Below are 22,143 nucleotides of genomic sequence, written 5' to 3'. Positions count from 1 at the left end.
CCTCGTAGGACGACAAGGATGCGTACTACTTCAGAGTGGTACGTAATACTGTCTTGGAAGTCATGTTGCTAGACAACAATGAACCTACAAGCTATGGAGAAGCGATGGTGGGCCCGGATTCCGAAAATTGGCTCAAGGCCATAAAATCCGAGAGAGGATTCATGTATGAAAACAAAGTGTAGACTTTGGAAGAACTGCTTGATGGTCATAAGGCTGTTGGGTACATATGGATTTTAAAAGAAAGACGGACAATGGTGGTAAGTATCACCATTAAGAAAGCTCGACTTGTCATTAAGATGTTTTTCGACAAGTTCAAGGAGTTGACTACGATAAGACTTTCTCACTCGTAGCGATCCTAAGAGTCTGTTGAAATTATATTAGCAGTTACTGCATTGTTTATGAAATCTTGCAGATAGGATGTCAGAAACATTGTTTCCTTTTCTTGAGGAAAGGTTGTATGTGATACAACCAGAAAGTTTTGTCAATCCTAAAAGATGCTAACAAGTATGCAAAGCTTAGCACTGGAGTATGCATCTCGGAGTTGGAATATACGCTTTGATGATGATCAAAGGTTTTAGGTTTATAAAAAGTTTATGAGAAACTTGTATTTCCAAAGAAGTGAGTGGGAGCACTATAAAATTTCTGATGAGTATATGTTGTTGACATATTGTTGATCGTAAATGATGTAGAATTTCTGGAAAGCATATAGATTTATTTGAAAAGTGTTTTTCAATGGAAAACCTGGATTAGGCTACTTGAGTATTGAGCATTAAGATCTATAAGGATAGATCAAAACGCTTAATAGTACTTTCAAAAGAATACATACCGTGACAAGATTTTGAAGGAGTTCAAAATGGATCAGCAAAGAAGGAGTTCTTGGCTGTGTTATAAGGTGTGAACATTGAGTAAGACTCAAAACTTGACTGCGGCAGAATAGAGAGAAAGGACGAAGGTCTTCCCCTATGCTTAAGACATAGGCTCTACAGTATGCTATGCTGTGTACCGCACCTGAAGTGTGCCTTGCCACGAGTCAGTCAAGGGGTACAAGAGTGATCCAAGAATGGATCACAGGACAGCGGTCAAAGTTATCCTTAGTAACTAGTGGACTAAGGAATTTTCTTGATTATGGAGGTGGTAAAAGAGTTCGTCGTAAAGGGTTACGCCGATGCAAACTTTGACACTAATCCAGATTATTCTGAGTAGTAAACTGGATCCGTATAGTAGAACAGTTATTTGGAATAGCTCCAAATAGAGCGTGGTAGCTGCATCTAGGAGATGACATAGAGATTTGTAAAGCACACACGGATCTGAAAAGGTTCGGACCCGTTGACTATAACATCTCTCACAATCATAACATGATCAAACCCAGAACTCATTGAGTGTTAATCACATGGTAATGTGAACTAGATTATTGACTCTAGTAAACTCTTTGGGTGTTAGTCACATGGGGATGTGACCTTGAGTGTTAATCACATAGCGATGTGAACTGGATTATTGACTCTAGTGCAAGTGGGAGACTGTTGGAAATATTCCCTAGAGGCAATAATAAATTAGTTATTATTATATCTCCTTGTTCATGATAATCGTTTATTATCCATGCTAGAATTGTATTGATAGGAAACTCAGATACATGTGTGGATACATAGACAACACCATGTCCCTAGTAAGCCTCTAGTTGACTAGCTCGTTGATCAATAGATGGTTACGGTTTTCTGACCATGGACATTGGATGTCGTTGATAACGGGATCACATCATTAGGAGAATGATGTGATGGACAAGACCCAATCCTAAGCATAGCACAAGATCGTGTAGTTCGTATGCTAAAGCTTTTCTAATGTCAAGTATCATTTCCTTAGACCATGAGATTGTGCAACTCCCGGATACCGTAGGAATGCTTTGGGTGTGCCAAACGTCACAACATAACTGGGTGGCTATAAAGGTGCACTACGGGTATCTCCGAAAGTGTCTGCTGGGTTGGCACGAATCGAGACTGGGATTTGTCACTCCGTGTGACGGAGAGGTATCTCTAGGCCCACTCGGTAGGACATCATCATAATGTGCACAATGTGATCAAGGAGTTGATCACGGGATGATGTGTTACGAAACGAGTAAAGAGACTTGCCGGTAACGAGATTGAACAAGGTATCGGGATACCGATGATCGAATCTCGGGCAAGTACAATACCGCTGGACAAAGGGAATTGAATACGGGATTGATCGAATCCTCGACATCGTGGTTCATCCGATGAGATCATCGTGGAACATGTGGGAACCAACATGGGTATCCAGATCTCGCAGTTGGTTATTGACCGGAGAACGTCTCGGTCATGTCTGCATGGTTCCCGAACCCGTAGGGTCTACACACTTAAGGTTCAATGACGCTAGGGTTATAAAGAAAGTTTGTATGTGGTTACCGAATGTTGTTCGGAGTCCCGGATGAGATCTCGGACGTCACGAGGAGTTCCGGAATGGTCCGGAGGTAAAGATTTATATATGGGAAGTCCTGTTTTGGTCAACGGAAAAGTTTCGGGTTTTATCGGTAATGTACCGGGACCACCGGGAGGGTCCCGGTGGTCCACCAAGTGGGGCCACCAGCCCCAGAGGGCTGCATGGGCCAAGTGTGGGAGGGGACCAGCCCCAGGTGGGCTGGTGCGCTCCCCGCCAAGGCCCAAGGCGCAAGGGAGAGTGGGAGGGGCAAACCCTAGGTCCAGATGGGCCTTAAGGCACACCCTAGGTGCGCCCCCCCTCTCCCCCCTTGGCCGCCTCCCAGATGGGATCTGGGGGCTGCCGCCGCCCCTAGGGAGGGAACCCTAGGTGGGGGCGCAGCCCTCCCTCTCCCCTTATATATAGTGGAGGCAAAGGGGTAGCCCAACACGCAAAGTTCTTCTCCTGCTGGCGCAGCCCTCCCTCCTCCTACCTTCTCCTCCTCCTCCATGGTGCTTGGCGAAGCCCTGCCGGAGAACCACGAAGCTCCACCACCACCACGTCGTCGTGCTGACGTAGCTCTCCCTCAACTTCTCCTCTCCCCTTGCTGGATCAAGAAGGAGGAGACGTCCCCGGGCTGTACGTGTGTTGAATGCGGAGGTGTCGTCCGTTCGGCACTAGGATCATTGGTGATTTGGATCACGACGAGTACGACTCCATCAACCCGGTTCACTTGAACGCTTCCGCTTAGCGATCTACAAGGGTATGTAGATGCACTCTCCTTCCCTCGTTGCTAGATTACTCCATAGATTGATCTTGGTGTTGTGTAGAAAATTTTGAATTTCTGCTACGTTCCCCAACAGAACTCATGCTAGTATACAATGCTGATTATTTATGGTGCATGTTTATGACCATATTCGCTCTCTAGTTGGTCGCTTCCCAATCTAAAATTTGCTAGCCTTCACCTGTACTAAGCGGGAATATTGCTTGTACATCCGAAACCCTTAAACCAGTTATTCCAGATGAGTCCACTATATCTACCTATACACGGTATTACCCTTCCATTCCAAGTAAATTTGCATGTGCCAACTATAAATTCAAGTGAACATCTATTTTGTGTGCCCGTACCGCTCATGGAGCGACAGGGGGTGGTCAATATCTTCCATGCTAAGTGTGTTATTCTCATGATGAGTGTTTATTCACTTGTCATTGCACGAGAGAATGGTGGTAATAGGGATGCCCAGTCCCGAACTATTAAAATGCTAAAACATCAAAACTGCAGAAATGCAAGAATAATGAAAAAGCAAATCTCTCACGGAAGGAAAAAATCCTAATGAAGGGGACTACTTCAACGGAAAGAAGCACTATCTTAATGAAGGGGAGTATAATTTATTTTCTGTTTGGGAACCACCTATAATGTGTTTAGTATGAAAGGTATTGAATACTCTTGGTCGTGACATTGACAGGAAAAGCATGCCTCCCAAAATTAAATTTATCTTTGTTTTAAACTATGAGCTCTGGCACCTCTGCAAATCAATGCTCCCCTCTATGAATGGCCTATCTATTTATTTTTATGTTGAGTCATCACCTTCTCATATAAGCACCAGACCTGAGAGTACTATTGTCATTCCCATGCATTGTAAATAGTTGATGTTGTGTGTTAGCATGACTGGATCTCTTCTACCATGAATTACAATGTTTAGTCGCTCCTTGAACCTTGAAGGTGCTATGCATTTATGTTTTGCGGTCTCAGAAAGGGCTAGCGAGATACCACTATTGTCATATTATATCATGATTGTTTTGACAAATTGTTGGCATTGGTGATATCTTATTATTGCTCGCTAGTTGATTATGCCATTGATATGAGTGAATGGAGTTTCTAAGAGTTATCATGAGTGTGGTTAGTTATGATCATTGTTGAAAACATGGTTGCTATTTAAGCATACATATAGAACAAGAACAAAAGAATTTCCATATGGACCCCGCTACCACGGGAGGGTAGGACAAAAGATGTCATGCAAATTCTTATCGCAAGCACGTATGACTATACACAGAATACATGCCTATATTACATTGATGAATTGGAGATAGTTCTGTGTCGCCCTAGGTTATAACTATTACATGATAAATGTCATCCACCATATGTCACCGATCCAATGCCTACGAGTTTTTCCTATATTGATCTCTGCTAAGTTACTACTGTTGGTGTTGCCGTTACAATTGCTACAAAATCACTGCTGTCACTATTACTACTGCTATCAAACCATCATATTACTGTGCTACTGATCACTCTGCTGCAGATATTAAGTTTTCAGGTGTTGTTGAATTGACAACTCAACTGCTAATACTTGCAAATATTCTTTGGCTCCCCTTGTGTCGAATCAATAAATTTGGGCTAAATACTCTACACTCAAAAACTGTTGCGATCCCCTATACTTGTGGGTTATCAAGACATATCGACCCCTATGATTACACGAATGACATTCAAGTGATCCTTTGGTTATTATGTGATGTTCCCTTTGCTTCGCGATAGTTTACAAAACCCGGGGTGCATCGGTATCCTCCTGAGTCATCACCATGATCACTATACCATTGCCCTCGTTACCGGTTTTGTTCTTCTTTCTCGTTGAAGTGTTCTGGCATCCCCGTGATGTAGGCACCTATGTATGGCCACATGATGATGGATGTCGTCACGCTGAGAGGGCCCTAAGAATATCTTTTCATCGTCGGAGGAGCAAATCCCACTCGAGCTATCCAGTCCCTTGTCAGACTTTCCGATGGACCGGTAAGTTGTCGTTATGATCACTGTGTTACAGATGACGTTTGAGCAACCCCAAAGTCCAACGTATGGTAGGAAGTGACTGCGATACTCTCATGGTCTGAGAAACTAAAACGCATGCTAACACTTTGTGTTATAACAATTGATTTCAGACGATATTATCTCAAAATATAACAAACAAGTTTTGGATCGATTATATATGATCGTTCTTTTAACGTCATATTCTCAAGATTGTTTTACTATCGTTACACTTAACAATATCCTATGATCCAGAAAACATGATCATCAACAATACTTGAGCTAGTCTTAGAGGCAAGACTTAGAACCTATTCTTTACCGTTTATCTCCACAAGTGCATATGAGTTTTCCACTGAATCGCATATTCCAGGATCATAGCAGTTATAGCATGAAATATAAACTATTAATTATAAAAATGAAAATATAATAATACAATATTATTGCCTCTAGGGCATATTTTCAACACTAAAGCCGTGTCATATTGACACAACTCAATTGTCCTACTTGTCGTAACATACACGCAACAGCTAACGGAAGACATTAAGGTCACAAAGACCGAACCAAAGGCAATAACTTCAATGGATAACCGTTTACTGCTAGGTAAGAGATGTGCCCCTTAAGATCCAACACCTGTCACCTGGAGGTCTATCAGATCGCACAACTACCTATCAACTCCATGTGTGGACTGGGGAGTTAGATGTCTCTAAATACGCCAATAAATCAGACATCTCCAATCACTAAATTATCGTAAAGGTAAATAATAACACAAAGAGGACACACATAAATAGATGATGCATATCAAATAACCGGTTACTACGCGACAACACCCATAGCCAATAATTACTCAAATAAAATCACATAAAAAGGAGGTTCAAGAGTTGTTACAGCCCATCACGGAGACCGTGATGGGGAAGGGAGAAGGGGCATTGGTGAATAGATGGAGATGGGGGCTTTTCACAACCCCCATGTGCCTCTTGATGTGGATGGCGGCTGGGCGTGGGAGAGATGGATAATTGATGGTCTTTGCCGACCGCTAGGGTTGATGGTGATTATATAGCCGGCCTCCACGGTCTCCTCTGCGAATGTAAGTTCTCTCCTTTAATCCAAACACTCTAGATGAACCAGAACCTTTCCCAATACATCCCTTAATGGACAAGGAAGCAATCTGAGTGATTTCGGGATATTCTGGCTGTAGTACGACCACATGTATGACCCTGTGTGGTCGTACCATGCTCTGTCGTTTGCATTAGACCCTTTAGTACGCCATTTCTTCGTGCGAATTGGGCTTTTGACGTTCATGGACTCGTTGGAATCACGTGAATGATGTCTATGTATCAGTGGTATTAGATCTTAATTCAATCACTTTGGAAGATAATCATTTTTGACACTCCGAAATGCCTAAGTATGGTGTCTGAAAGTCCTTCGTTTTGATCCCTTTCATCGTGCTAAGTCCATGGGAGTTTCACATTACCTATAAAACACACAAAAACAAAGAAAACTAATAAAAATTAACAAAGACTAAAGGTTATGCATTGCTCACAGTGAAAAGAGTAATAACAACTGAAAATCATGCATAATAGACATGCTATATGAAGATAATATGCAACAACTGAGCTCTAAAAATATGTATAGAATAGAGCCACCAGCCACTTGCGTCCTTCTATGTATAAGCAGTGTTGCTGTGGCGTGCACCTCCATGATCCGTTCCGATGACGACACACATGTTGACCTAACTTGAGGGCTAGAGAAAATCCAGTGCAACCACTTTTTTTTCAGTACAGTGCAATAATACTTAGGATTATAGATTCCATACTTATGAGAGTTTGAGAGGTTTGGTGAAGGGGAAGGGATCACCAAATCTCCTCTGAATTCTAGACCCTTTGATGGTGGAAAAACAGTAGTGCCAAAACAAGACCTCGGTGTAATTTATCTCTCTCGAAAACTAGATGCACCAAATCACGTTTTATAAATGTTGTGTAAATAAGAACACCAATGTCCCGATCACAAAAATCACCTTTGTTGGAAAAATGTCCCACTTTAATTATTTTTAAGGGAAACTCTTGCCTTCAGCCATGTGTCGTTCGCGTCTTTTTTTCTGCAACATCATGTGTGTTGCAAAATTGTCTTCCGCAACAATTGCAGCGCATGCCCCTGTCTTTGCGTCAAAACTAAATATTTCATGAAATTGCAGCGTGTTGGCGTGGGGGCGGAAAATCAAGTTTTTTTCTTTTGGTGGGAGGTGAAAAATGATGTAAACGCAGTTTCTTTTACTGCTCACCCACCACCCACCACCCACTAAGAGGCCAGGCACGACTCGCAAATCACAACTGGCCTCCAGGCGCGCAGCAGAGCAGCCTTCCGCTTTCGCTGCAACTCCGAAATCAACGCCGGCGGGCATCGCCCCGTCGGCATGGCCGACGCCGCCGCCGCCGCCGCCCCTGACGAGCTCAACAAGTGGTGGGAGACCTTCAACAATGGCGGCGCCGTGGAGGATGAGCCGATGGTGGACTCCGACTCCGATTTCGAGCAAGGGGGGCAGGACGCGGAGGAGGAAGGCAATGCGGGCGTGGTGGCGGGCGAGTGCCACCGGAAGGTGGAGCCGGACGCCCACGCGCCCGCCGGGAGGGAGGGCTGCAGCGGCGCCGCCCGCGATTACGATGGTAATTAAGCGGCACACTCACTTGCTTAATTGATTTGGCGGCAGCATTAATTTATTTTCCATTTTAGATCGCCGCGAACGATCACCCCCTGCTTTCGATTCCTGCTTTCACCATCTCGTATGTCGAGTTGGAGGTACTGAAATCGCGAGCAGCTTCTAGAATGCTTCGCGGATAGATTGGGGAATTTTTGGGGGGCTCCAGTAATTCAGTCCCTAATTTAGGGTTTGTCGAGAAAACCGTTGAAACCATCGATTCCACAGTTTGAATCCTAATCGACGATCTTCCAAATGTATTAAGAGAGATCACTTCCCCGGAGCAGAGCTTGTGGTGGCACTGCATCGGACATGCGAATCTTCCTGCAATTAGTGCACACCTTGTAGAATTTAAGAATTACACTACTATAATTAGCACTAGCTGCAGTGTAGAAAGACACTTTTCTTGACTTGCCATGCAATTGATGTTATATCTATGACTGTAGATTGATTGGATTTTGAGATCTGAGTGGTGTTGCAAATGAAATTTTCTGTTACAGAGAAGGAGATTTCTGAGGATGGCCATTTTCAGCTTGAAGGTGTGCTGCCGGGAATGAAGAGAGAAGCAGCCGCCGGACGAAACACACCGCGGGCTACTGCAGCTGAGATCCAGAGCGTAGAAGGTCAAGGTATAAATTTATCGCCCCTTGTTGCAATTGGTACCTATAGAACACAATATCCATGCTTGATTGATTGAATTTTCTGTGGTGCATAAGCGGAATGTTCAAATGCAGAGTACGTTTCTGAGGATAACTATGTTGGAGGTGAGTTCCAAGGAAAGAAGAGGAAAGCAACCGTGACAGCCGGCAAACTGGAGACTGTTGGATCTGCAATCCTGAACAAAAATGCTCATGGTATAAAAACATCATCACTAGCTCTTAGTACTCGCATGTTTCACAATACATCATCACTAGTTCTTATCACTATGACTATGGGATTGATTGGATTTTGACTCCTGAGTGGTGGTGCGAATGCAAATTTCAGTTGCGGAGGAGATTTCTGAGGATAGCCATTTTCAGCGTGAAGATGGGCTGCAGGGAAGGAGCAGAGAACCAGCCACCAAACTAAATACACCGCAGGCTTCTGGAGATGAGATCCAGAACGAAGAAGATCAAGGTATAAAGAAGTATTGATCACCCCGGCTTGCAATTGTTACTTATAATACACAATATCCATTTATGCAGTTCATGAGTAGAATGTGGGCTTCGTTATCTCTGAGATTGATTGCATTGAGTGTGTGTGAATGGAATGTTCAAAACTTCAAATGCAGAGGGGTATGTTTCTGAGGACAAGATTGGAGGTGGGCAGCAAGGAAGGAAGAGGAAAACAACAGTGGCACCCAGCAAAGAGCAAATGACTGGAATTAGGATCTGGAAGAAAAATGCTTATGGTATAAAAAGCATCATCACTAGCTCTTTGTACTTGCATATTTCAAAATACTCCATGCCATTTCTCGGTAATATTTTGTATCAGTGCAGGTGAGTGTCTGAGAGCTGAGAATCAGATGCTGAGGCTGCAGCTTGTTCGCAAGACGAAAGAGCTTGAGGCTGAACAGATTCGGAGACTCGAGCTAGAATTGCATTTTATGAAAAAGGAGAATGAGTTTCTGAAGAAGCAGCTTGAAGAGTTGAAAGCTGAGAATGAGTACTATAAGAAGACCGTAAGCTCTACACAGAATGCTATACTCGTACCAGCATGCAAAACAAACAACAACAACAAAGCCTTTAGTCCCAAGCAAGTTGGGGTAGGCTAGAGGTGAAACCCATAAGATCTCGCAACCAACTCATGGCCCTGGCACATGGATAGCAAGCTTCCACGCACCCCTGTCCATAACTAGCTCTTTGTCGATACTCCAATCCTTCAGGTCTCTCTTAACGGACTCCTCCCATGTCAAAATCGGTCGACCCCGCCCCCTCTTGACATTCTCCGCACGCTTTAGCCGTCCGCTATGCACTGGAGCTTCTGGAGGCCTGCGCTGAATATGCCCAAACCATCTCAAACGATGTTGGACAAGCTTCTCCTCAATTGGTGCTACCCCAACTCTATCTCGTATATCATCATTCCGGACTCGATCCTTCCTCGTGTGGCCACACATCCATCTCAACATACGCATCTCCACCACACCTAACTGTTGAACATGTCGCCTTTTAGTCGGCCAACACTCCGCGCCATACAACATTGCGGGTCGAACCGCCGTCCTGTAGAACTTGCCTTTTAGCTTTTGTGGCACTCTCTTGTCACAGAGAATGCCAGAAGCTTGGCGCCACTTCATCCATCCGGCTTTGATTCGATGGTTCACATCTTCATCAATACCCCCATCCTCCTGCAACATTGACCCCAAATACCGAAAGGTGTCCTTCCGAGGTACCACCTGGCCATCAAGGCTAACCTCCTCCTCCTCACAGCTAGTAGTACTGAAACCGCACATCATGTACTCGGTTTTAGTTCTACTAAGCCTAAACCCTTTCGATTCCAAGGTTTGTCTCCATAACTCTAACTTCCTATTTACCCCCGTCCGACTATCGTCAACTAGCACCACATCATCCGCAAAGAGCATACACCATGGGATATCTCCTTGTATACCCCTTGTGACCTCATCCATCACCAATGCAAAAAGATAAGGGCTCAAAGCTGACCCCTGATGCAGTCCTATCTTAATCGGGAAGTCATCGGTGTCGACATCACTTGTTCGAACACTTGTCACAACATTACTGTACATGTCCTTGATGAGGGTAATGTACTTTGCTGGGACTTTGTGTTTCTCCAAGGCCCACCACATGACATTCCGCGGTATCTTATCATAGGCCTTCTCCAAGTCAATGAACACCATATGCAAGTCCTTCTTATGCTCCCTATATCTCTCCATAAGTTGTCGTACCAAGAAAATGGCTTCCATGGTCGACCTCCCAGGCATGAAACCAAACTGATTTTTGGTCACGCTTGTCATTCTTCTTAAGCGGTGCTCAATGACTCTCTCCCATAGCTTCATTGTATGGCTCATCAGCTTAAGTCCACGGTAATTAGTACAACTCTGAACATCTCCCTTGTTCTTGAAGATTGGTACTAATATACTCCGTCTCCATTCTTCTGGCATCTTGTTTGCCCGAAAAATGAGGTTGAAAAGCTTGGTTAGCCATACTATCGCTATGTCCCCGAGACCTTTCCACACCTCAATGGGGATACAATCAGGGCCCATCGCCTTGCCTCCTTTCATCCTTTTTAAAGCCTCCTTCACCTCAGACTCCTGGATGCGCCGCACAAAACGCATGCTGGTCTCATCAAAGGAGTCATTCAGTTCAATGGTAGAACTCTCATTCTCCCCATTGAACAGCTTGTCGAAGTACTCCCGCCATCTATGCTTAATCTCTTCGTCCTTCACCAAGAGTTGGCCTGCTCCGTCCTTGATGCATTTGACTTGGCCAATATCCCTCGTCTTCCTCTCCCGGATCTTAGCCATCTTATAGATGTCCCTTTCACCTTCCTTCGTGCCTAACCGTTGGTAGAGGTCCTCATATGCCCGGCCCCTTGCTTCACCAACAGCTCGCTTTGCGGCCTTCTTCGCCATCTTGTACTTCTCTATGTTGTCTGCACTCCTATCCAGGTATAGGCGTCTGAAGCAATCTTTCTTCTCTTTAAGCGCCTTCTGGACATCATCATTCCACCACCAGGTATCCTTATCTTCGCTTCTCCTTCCCCTGGACACTCCAAACTCCTCCGAGGCCACCTTACGAATGCAAGTCGCCATCTTCATCCACACATTGTCCGCATCCCCTCCTTCCTCCCAAGGGCCCTCCTTAAATACCCTCTCCTTGAACACCTGAGCTACCTCCCCCTTGAGCTTCCACCACTTCGTTCTAGCGACCTTGGCACGCTTATCCCGCTGGACACGAATCCGAAAGCGGAAGTCAGCAACCACCAACTTATGCTGGGGTACAACACTCTCCCCAGGTATCACCTTACAGTCTAGGCACGCACGCCTATCTTCTCTTCTCGAGAGGATGAAATCAATCTGGCTAGTGTGTTGGCCACTACTAAAAGTCACCAGATGTGATTCTCTCTTTCTAAAGAGGGTGTTAGCTACAATCATGTTGTAGGCTAGAGCAAAGCTTAAGACATCTTCTCCTTCTTGATTAATTTCTCGTACCAGCATGCCTCTAGATTAATTTCTTCACAAGCAAATTTGCAAATATGTTTGAGTAACTAATGCCACTGTCCTAGTACTATTGAGCAGCCTGTAGATGTTCTGTGTATTACAAATTACTACTTTGAATTCTGCCTTAGGCCTTATATTCCTAGGGCCATCACATGTAGTTTCAGTAGAATGCTATAAAATGTATTCATCGAGCAAGTTCCATAGAGTAATATTTCTCATTGACATGTCCCAAAAAATTGATATAGGGGCTATCGCATCTTTACAATGGAATAATTTTTAGAAGCTGCACATGACTTGTCCTGGTGGTATTCTTTCTTGTATTGCCAGTAAATCATCCATTTAGCTGTCATATATGACCATGCCATGTCCTCTGTTTAAAACATTTTTTTCCACTTACAAGCACTTGTATGTATTCACTGACTAGATCCTTTGTGCGTACCAGGCAAAGCCACAAAAAACCCGAAGGCTGTGCAGGTTCTGTAAGGAATATGTCGACCACGACTTCCGCAACTGCCCCGAGAGACACGCTTCCGCTTGTTCTGAAGAAGACGACGGCTCCATCTAACATCCTGTAAAGTTATGCTGTATTACACTAGGATCTGTAGAATGTGCTCGTGCGGCAGTGCGCAAGCCTTTTGTTGATTTTAGTGATGCTTTTGCAATTATATTAGCTCTAGTGGCAGCTAGTTACCGCGTATCTTAGAAACAGGTTTGATGCAGAAACATGAAATGTCTGCTGCACTTGATCTGTTAAGCTCCTCTGATGTTTATGTGAACCTGAAGGCTAGTCTGATTAGTATTGAATCTTCTGTGAAACAACGTACTAGCAAAGCAAAAGTTATTGGTTGTTCATTACTCTGTTGCCGGTAAATCCTCCATTTGCCCGCCATATGAGTATGCACATTGTAGGACTATGATTTGACCAGATAGTCAGAAGTCTGCACAAGGAGTTGTTCCTTGGTCGTCCTTCCCACACACTCAGTCAACAGCTCTGAAAGAAGGTGCGATTTAATTTAGGCCTGAACTTAAGCGTTAATCGGGCTTATTCTGATTGACTTAACTATTCAGGTTGGAGTTTCTCTGGTGATAAAACTGACAACAGGAATATTGATGACTTGGAAATGACGACAACAACAAAGCCTTTAGTCCTAAATAAGTTGGGGTAGGCTAGAGGTGAAACCCATAAGATCTCGCGACCAACTCATGGTTCTGGCACATGGATAGCAAGCTTCCACGCATCCTGTCCATGACTAGTTTTTTGGTGATACTTCAATCCTTCAAATCTCTTTTTACAGACTCCTCCCATGTCAAATTCGGTCTACCCCGACCTTTCTTGATCACGCTTTAACCGTTTGCTATGCACTGGAGTTTCTGGAGGCCTGCGCTGAATATACCCGAACCATCTCAGACGATGTTGGTCAAGCTTCTCTTCAATTGGTAATACCCCAACTCTATCCCGTATGTCATCATTCCAGACTCGATCCTTCCTCGTGTGACCACACATCCATCTCAATGTGCGATCTCCTCCACACCTATCTATTGAACATGTCACCAACCAACACTCAGCGTCATACAACATTGTGGGTTGAACCGCCGTCCTATAGAACTTCCCTTTTGGATTTTATGACATTCACTGCACTCTCTTGTCACAGAGAATGCCAGAAGCTTGGCGCCACTTCATCCATCCGGCTTTTGATTCGATGGTCCACATCTTCATCAATACCCCCATCTTTCTGCAGCATTGACCCCAAATATCGAAAGGTATCCTTCCGAGGCATCACCTGCCCACCAAGGCTAACCTCCTCCTCCTCGCGCCTAGTAGTACTAAAACCGCACCTCATGTACTCGGTTTTAGTTTTACTAAACCTAAAACCTTTCGATTCCAAGGTTTGTCTCCATAACTCAAACTTCCTATTGACGCCCATCCGACTATCATCAACTAGCACCACATCATTCGCAAAGAGCATACACCATGGGATATCTCCTTGTATATCCCTTGTGACCTTATTCATCACCAAAGCAAAAAAGATAAGGGCTCAAAGCTGCCCCCTGATGTAGTCATATCTTAATCGGGAAGTCATTAGTGTCGACATCACTTGTTCGAACACTTGTCACAACATTAGCATACATGTCCTTGATGAGGGTAATGTACTTTGCTAGGACTTTGTATTTTTCCAAGGCCCACCACATGACATTGTGTGATATCTTATCATAGGCCTTCTCCAAGTCAATGAACACCATATGCATGTCCTTCTTTTGCTCCCTGTGTCTCTCCATAAGTTGTCATACAAGAAAATGGCTTCCAGTGTCGACCTCCCAGGCATGAAACCAAAACAATTGTTGGTCACGTTTGTCATTCTTAAGCGGTGCTCAATGACTCTCTCCCATAGCCTCATTGTATGGATCATCAACTTAATTCCACAGTAATTAGTACAACTCTGAACATCCTTCTTGTTCTTGAAGATTGGTACTAATATACTCCGTCTCCATTCTTCTGGCATCTTGTTTGCCCGAAAGTGAGGTTGAAATTCTTGGTTAGCCATACTATCACTATGTCCCCGAGGCCTTTCCACACCTCAATGGGGACATAGTCAGGGCCCATCGCCTTGCCTCTTTCCATCCTTTTTAAAGCCTTCTTGACCTCAGACTCCTGGATTCGCCGAACAAAACGCCTGCTGGCCTCATCAAAGGAGTCGTCCAGTTCAATGGTAGAAGTCTCATTCTCCCCATTGAACAACTTGTCAAAGTACTCCTGCCATCTATGCATAATTTCCTCGTCCTTCACCAGGAGCTGGTCTGCTCCATCCTTGATGCATTTGACTTGGCCAACATCCCTTGTCTTCCTCTCTGGGATCTTGGCCATCTTATAGATGTCCCTTTCGCCTTCCTTCGTGCCTAACCACTGGTAGAGGTCCTCATACGCCCGACCCCTTGCTTCACTGATAGCTTGCTTTGCGACCTTCTTCGCCATCTTGTACTCCTCTATGTTGTCTGCACTCTATCCAGGTATAGGAGTTTGAAATAATCTTTCTTCTCCTGAATCGCCTTCTGGACATCATCATTCCACCACCAGCTATCCTTAGCTTCACTTCTCCTTCCCCTGAACACTCCAAACTCCTAAGAGGCCACCTTACGAATGCAAGTCGCCATCTTCATCCACATATTATCCACATCCCCTTCTTCCTCCCAATGGCCCTCCTTAATGACTCTCTCCTTGAACGCCTGAGCTACCTCCCCCTTGAGCTTCCACCACTTTGTTCTAGTGACTTTGATACGCTTATCCTGCTGGCCACGAATCCGAAAGCGAAAATCAGCAACCACCAGCTTATGTTGAGGGACAACACTCTCTCTAGGTATGACTTGGAAATGACATTCCAGGAAAAGGCTTTCTGGGTAGGGAGGCACGGGGACGGACGGGTCTGCGAGACCGGAAATAGGCTAATTACTGCTACTTTAAAAACCAAGGTAATTAACAAAATCATCAATTTTGCATGGTCATGGGCCCTTGCGGACACATCCATCTGCATCCCTATATCTAGGCAATCTGGAATTCATCGACTCCTTTCTTGGATGAGGATTGTCTACTTTTATGTAGCTTCCTTATATTGATAATTCACCGTGTCGTTTATATCATTTATTCTGTTTGAAAAGTATAAGAGCACCACTACACGGTTAGATGAACAATGTGCTAGCATAAACTTCATGACTGACCTCTTTATCTTGTGGTCGATTCCATGTCTTCCGACATACTCTCCTTATTCGGGTTTTGAAGGACTAATCTTGTGTCAAGTTAAATTTCTTTCAGTTTGACCTGAGAATGATAGATGTACTATAGAACTAAAAAAAGATGTACTCTAAAGGATATTCTATAACATACTATAATCTTGATCACACTTAAAAATGTGACTTAGCACCGGAGAAGTGTACATTATACTAACTGAATGCCCGTGTGTTGCTATGGAATAATAAATTTAGACAAAGAGACAATGATCTTAACATCATTGTAACTCACAGTGTGTTCATCAGTTTGACCAAGTTCATAGAATGATAGATGTACTATACAACTAAAAAAAGATGTACTATAATCTTGATCATACTTAAAAATGTGACTTAGCACCAGAGAAATATACATTATATATCAGAATGGAGGGAGTGTCCAATAAAACCTTGAAAGTCGAATGGAGAGAGTGTTGCTCTTGATCACTAAAAAACAACAACATTAGGGATGTTGATTGTGCATCTCCACCAATGTGTAGGATCTATGCTTGTTCTCCTCGCCGGAAAAGAAACAAGAGTCGATTTAGTGTAGGTGACGGTGACATTGTATTACTTTATTTAAAAAAGTCAAATGCCATATATTAAGTAAAACATGTTGTTATAGAAACAACCTTATAGAATTGAAAAATACATCCAAATCTTTCGGGGTGCCGAAATCTTCTTCCTTCTACATCCATTGGCGTCACACCATGAGCAAATCCTGCCGCCTCCTCTGTATCTCTGTATTAGCAGAGGAAACTTGTTAAAACTGTCGGCGTCGCTGACGAAGGAGCCCCACCTGCAGGAGAGGTCCAGCCCAGGAGTGCGTGGCCCAGCCGCGGACACAAGCCCAATTCTCGCTACTACGGCCCAGAATGGGTAGCGACCAAGACCTCATCTACTTAAGCGCAACTCGCCCACGAGAAGGGGCATGCAGAGGATCAAGGCAGAACCCGGCGGCGGCTACCTAGATATCTTCCTGTAGTTTCCCTTTTTGCAAGAAACTGAACCCTGTATTCGATCGAAATTGCTACTACTTCGGAGAGCTGTAATAGATCGATTCCCCTCCATTATCCATCACCTTATAAAAACCCATGAACTTGTAGAAGCAGCGGCCGGCTCCTATGCTCTGTGTAGCAACACAAAGCATCGCATTAGAGAAAAACTTCGGAGGGGGAGTTTAGAATACAGATGCTTTAGCCGCAGGAATGAAATGAATACCGATGCTTCTTTGAGTAGCATTTTGATTTTTTTTCTTTAGGAAAATGGAATGGAATTGCAGCGCGTGGGTACAGTGGAAAGGTGAAAAGTTAAGTAAACTCGATAATTTCGTCGTCAGTCCGCACCCACCACTCGCAAATCACAACCGGACTCCTGAGAGAGAGAGAGGGGGAGAGTGAGAAGCACGAGAGTCTTCCGCTTTCGCTCCGGCCAACATCCGCATGGCCACCACCGCCGCCGACGTACCTGACGACTTCAAAAAGTGGTGGGAGACATTCAACAATGGCGTCGCCGTCGACCAAGGGCAAGACGACGATGAAGACGGGACGGACTCCGATTCCGGTTTCGAGCAGGGGCAGCAGCAGGAGGAGGAGAATGCGGGCGAGGAGACGGCGTCGGAGGCCCACGCGCCCGCCGGGAGGGAGGGCGCCGCCGGCGATTGCGACGGTAATTAAGCGGGAGTCTCACTCGCACGCACTTCCTTAATTACATTTTCATTTTCTATCGCCGTGGACGGTCACCCCTTGCTTCGATTTCTCGCCGCCTCCATCTCGCATGGCTCGCAGCTCCGGAAATCGCAAGCGGCTTCTAGGATGCTTCCCCGATAGATTGGGGGATTTTTCGGGGGTTCAGACCCTGATTTAGGGTTTTCTCGGGGAAATCGTTGAATCGATCGACTCCACAGTTTGAATCCTGGTCAACGATCAGCCAAATGCGTTTGGTTTCTATGCAGTCAACACAGTTTCCACGCCCTCTAGAAAAACCAGTTCCCAGGAGCAGAGCATTTGGTACCACTGGATCGTAAACTCAAATGTTCCTGCAATTAGTACTAGCTGTAGTGTAGATCGACGATGTTCTTGATTTTCCATGCAATTGGTGCTATATCTGTGAGATTGATTGGATTTTTGAAACCTGAGTGGTGTTGCAAATGGAAAATGTCTGTTGCAGAGGAGGGGGTTTCTGAGGATAGCCGTTTTCCGCGTGAAGGTGAGCTGCAGGGAAGGAACATAGAAGGAGACGCCAAACTAAATACACCACGGGCTTCTGAAGATGAAGGTATAAACAAGTATTGACCACCCCTTCTTGCAACTGTTACTTATAGAACATAATATCCATGTATGCAGTTCATCATGAGTAGAATTAGAATGTGTGCTTTGTTATCTCTGAGAATTACTACATTTTGAGTGGTGTGCGAATGGAATGTTTAAGTGCAGCCGAGCATGTTTCTGAGGACAGCTATGTTCAGATTGGAGGCGGGCTGCAGGGAATGAAGAGAACAGCAACCGCCGAACGATACGAACCGCAGGCTACCGGAAATGAGATCCAGAACGAAGAAGGTCAAGGTATAAAGAAGTGTTGATCACACCTTGTTGCAATCTGTACTTATAGAACACAGCAGTTTCATCATGAGTCGAATGCATGCTTCGGTATCTCGGAGATTGATCGCGCTTTGAATGGTGTGCAAATGAAATGTTTAAATGCAGACGAGCACGTTTCTGAGGACAACTACGTTAAGATTGGGGGCTGGGAGCAAGGAAGGAAGAGAGAAGTAACTGCTAAACGAAACGAACTGCAGGCTACTGGAATTGAGATCCAGAACGAAGAAGGTCAAGGTATAAAGAAGTATTCATCATACCTTGCAATTGGTACTTATTTTAGAACACAGTATCCATGTATGCAGTTTCACTTTCATCATGAGTAGAAAGCGTGCGTCGTTATCTGTCAGATTGATTACATTGTGAGTAATGTGCAAATAAAATGTTTAAATGCAGACAAGTATGTTTCTGTAGACAACTACGTTCAGATTGGAGGCTGGGAGCAAGGAAGGAAGAGGAAAGCAACCGTGACACCCAACGGAGTGCAACCGATTGGAATCGAGATCCAGAACAAAACAAGTCAAGGTATACAAAAGATAATCACTAGCTCCTAGTGCTCGCATATTTCAAAATACACAATGCTTTTCTCGATAATATATTTTGTATCAATGCAGGTGAGTATCTGAGAGCTGAGAATCAGAGGCTGAGGCTGCAGCTTGTTCGCAAGACGAAAGAGCTCGAGGCTGAACAGATTCAGAGGCTCGAACTGGAGTTGCATTTCAAGACAGAGGAGAACAAGTCTTTGAAGAAGCAGAATGAAGAGTTGAGAGCTGAAAATGAGTACTACAGGAAGATGGTAAGCTCTACACGGAATTCTACTCGTACCCGTGTGCCTCTAGATTAATTGCTTCATAGGCAAATTTGTAAAATATGGTTGAATAACTAATCCCACTGTCTTGACTACTGAGCCAGCTGCAGATGTTCTGTGTATTACATATTACTTTTCATTCTGCCTTAGCCCTTGTATTCCTAGGGCCATCACATTTATTTTTATCCGGATGATATAATGTATGCGTTAAGCAAGCAACCTCCATATTGATATTTCTCATTGACATGTCCCAAAAATCGATATGACTAGCGTATCTTAATCTTTACAATGTAATAATTTTTAGAGCTGCACATGACTTGTCCTGATGGTATTCTTTCTTTTATTGCCAGTAAAATCATCCATTTAGCTATCATATGACCATGCCATGTCCTCCGTTGGAATCATTTTTTCCACTTACAAGCAGTTGTTATATTTATCACTGACTAGATCCTCCTGTGTACCAGGCAAAGCCACAGAAAAAACGAAGGCTGTAAGGAATATGTACTCAATCATGACTACCGCAACTGCCCTGAGAGGCACGCTTCGACTTATTCTGAGGAAAGATGAATGCGATGGCTCCAACTAACAGCCAGTGAAATTATGTTGTGTTAATACCTAGATAGTATGATTTAGTTAGGTAGATTCTGCTCACATGGCAATGCCTTTTGTTGCTTTAGTGATGCTTTTACAGTTATGCGAGCTGTAATGGCCGCTAGTTATTACTTATCTTAGAAATGGGCTTGCTGCAGAACATTAAGGTGTCTACACTTGTTGATCTGTTCAGTCTCCTCTGGTGTCTATCTGAACGTAGGTGTATTATTCGTACTGAATCTGTTGGGCAACGGCTGACTAGCAACGGAATGGTTTTATGGTTACATGTTGATCTGATTGGTCGTTAATCACACTGCTGCCAGCAAATCCTCCGTTATATATACATATGTCTGCGATATGAGTTTGGCCAGTTACAGCAGCATAATTATGTCATGGCGTCTAAGCGTCCCCGTAAGGCGACGCCTTAAAAACATGGCGACCATGACTACCTCAATTGCGCTGCGAGGCGGAAGTGAAGTGACGTGCTTCTGCTTCTTCTGAAGTGGCGGAAGTTTAAGGAATGATATGATCCCAACTTAACACTCGGCTGATTATGTAATGTTAATGCCCACTCACAAGGATTTGATTAGATAGAATCTGCTCCTGTCCTGAGCTGTAATGAAGATACATTTTGTTGCTTCTAGTGTCTTGTTGCAGCTATATGAGCTGTGGTTACTTAGAAATGGATTTGCTGCAGAACATGAAGATGTCTGCGCTGCACTTGATTTGTTTAGTCTCTGATATTCATGTGAACTTCAGGGTGCTGGGCAACGACTGACGACTGATTAGCAAAGGATGGTTACATGTTAGTCTGCTTGGTTGTTCATTACGCCGGTAAAATGTTGTTTTCGTGCTCTCTTTTCTTTTCTGTGAATAAATTATCATCTGGTCATGCCAATTTTGTCAGTTTTCTTGCTAGGAGTGTAATTTAGGGGTTACCTGGCCTAATGCCTTTTGTTGCTTCGAGTGATTTTGATTAGTGTCAAAAGCCTGCGGACGTATTGTAGCAATATATTTACCTTATGTTTCACCCACAGTACTTGTTCTACATGTATTCAGATTAATTACTTCCCTACTATAGTTTCCTCCACTCTCAACAGTTTCTGAAAGGGGATGCAATTTTGTTTTTGGCGTATACTTACGAAATAAAGATGGCATTAATCGTATTTGCTCTGATCAACTTTCTGGGTAATCTGGCATGAGATGTTCAACGAAACTATTCAGGTGTGAGTTCTTTTGGTGTAACAACAGATAAAGATCGTTACTGTAAAAGGACAGATAAAGATGGAGCAGAGGAATACTTATAACTTTTCTTGCGGGATGAATAATGATAACTTGGAAATGTCAAGATGGGACTGGATAATCCATAATGTGCTGATTCTTCTGTCTACTTTCATGTAACTGTCGAACCAGCACCTTAAGAAACTCTGATTTATTTTGATAATCCAGTTAAAGAAAGGTAAAGCACCCAACTTTTACATTGAACACTAAGATAAACATGTTGCTAAAAACAAAAACAATCAGATAACTAGCGTGCACCTAAGTCCATTAGATAATTAATGACTTATCTTGTTAGGAAAATATTGAGCACTAACTTTTACACTGAATACTGACATGTTACCATCAAGTACAGGAGTTCATGAAAAAAAAGTGGAAGTGGAGTTTTTGCACCTGAGTTCACACGCTCTCTCACGAACAGTAAAATAAAAAATAGTAAAAAAATCAAAAAATTCTGTGTCTTTTGTGATAAACATAGATGAATGTTTTCATTGCATGCAAAAATCTGTGATGAAATGACATTCGTGAAAATGTGGGCAAAAAACAAAATTGATGCTTCGAAAAGACTATTGTTGGAAGTATCGATTTCATTTTTTTTTCACATTTCCACGGATGTCATTTCATCACAAAATTTTGCACACAGTGAAAACATTCATCAATGTGGATCACAAAAAATTTCATATTTTTTTTGAATTTTTACTATTTTTTTATTGTATTGTTCATGAGGGAGCATGTGAGCTCGAGATCAAAAAAGCACTTTCGAAAAAAAGTCACTTATGTCTACATTCATATTTTATGATATGATCATAATGATTACCAAAAGTCAAGAACACTATATTGGAAAAATCAAAGGACAACACTCACATACTTGCATGTCACCAACTTGTGCCTAAGCCGCTACTCCCTCCTCCCATAATATAAGACCCTACTGCATCAAAAAAAAATTCACGAATACGCTAAGGATGCGTATCTTTCCATTGATAGAAGGAGAATGTTTACAGCATAGGATTAGGACGACACACTATGCCATGTACACAAGAGAAAGGC

General features: G+C 43.6%; 2 protein-coding genes across 3 annotated transcripts; both read left to right on the top strand.

Annotated features, from left to right (window-relative positions):
• The first annotated feature begins 7,504 nt into the window (after positions 1 to 7,504).
• LOC123060126 (uncharacterized) lies at positions 7,505 to 12,921 on the top strand. 2 transcript variants are annotated; one of them, XM_044482698.1, is made up of 7 exons: positions 7,505 to 7,881; positions 8,414 to 8,542; positions 8,648 to 8,767; positions 8,898 to 9,029; positions 9,184 to 9,303; positions 9,392 to 9,573; positions 12,509 to 12,921. In XM_044482698.1, the coding sequence occupies exons 1-7, from the start codon at positions 7,632 to 7,634 to the stop codon at positions 12,629 to 12,631; spliced, it is 1,056 nt and encodes a 351-aa protein (XP_044338633.1). In that variant the 5' UTR covers positions 7,505 to 7,631; the 3' UTR covers positions 12,632 to 12,921. The 2 variants fall into 2 exon arrangements, with proteins under 2 accessions (XP_044338633.1, XP_044338632.1); XM_044482697.1 differs by having other exon boundaries at positions 8,630 to 8,767.
• Positions 12,922 to 16,794: 3,873 nt separating this feature from the next.
• Positions 16,795 to 19,729, top strand: LOC123057813 (sodium/potassium/calcium exchanger 1). Its single transcript, XM_044480699.1, has 7 exons — positions 16,795 to 17,490; positions 17,992 to 18,099; positions 18,258 to 18,386; positions 18,528 to 18,656; positions 18,816 to 18,944; positions 19,034 to 19,215; positions 19,692 to 19,729. The coding sequence occupies exons 1-7, from the start codon at positions 17,265 to 17,267 to the stop codon at positions 19,719 to 19,721; spliced, it is 933 nt and encodes a 310-aa protein (XP_044336634.1). The 5' UTR covers positions 16,795 to 17,264; the 3' UTR covers positions 19,722 to 19,729.
• The last annotated feature ends 2,414 nt before the right edge of the window (positions 19,730 to 22,143 follow it).

Source organism: Triticum aestivum, chromosome 3A (genome assembly GCF_018294505.1).
Source record: "Triticum aestivum cultivar Chinese Spring chromosome 3A, IWGSC CS RefSeq v2.1, whole genome shotgun sequence".
NCBI lineage: Eukaryota > Viridiplantae > Streptophyta > Magnoliopsida > Poales > Poaceae > Triticum > Triticum aestivum.
This window is presented reverse-complemented; position numbering and strand designations above follow the sequence as displayed.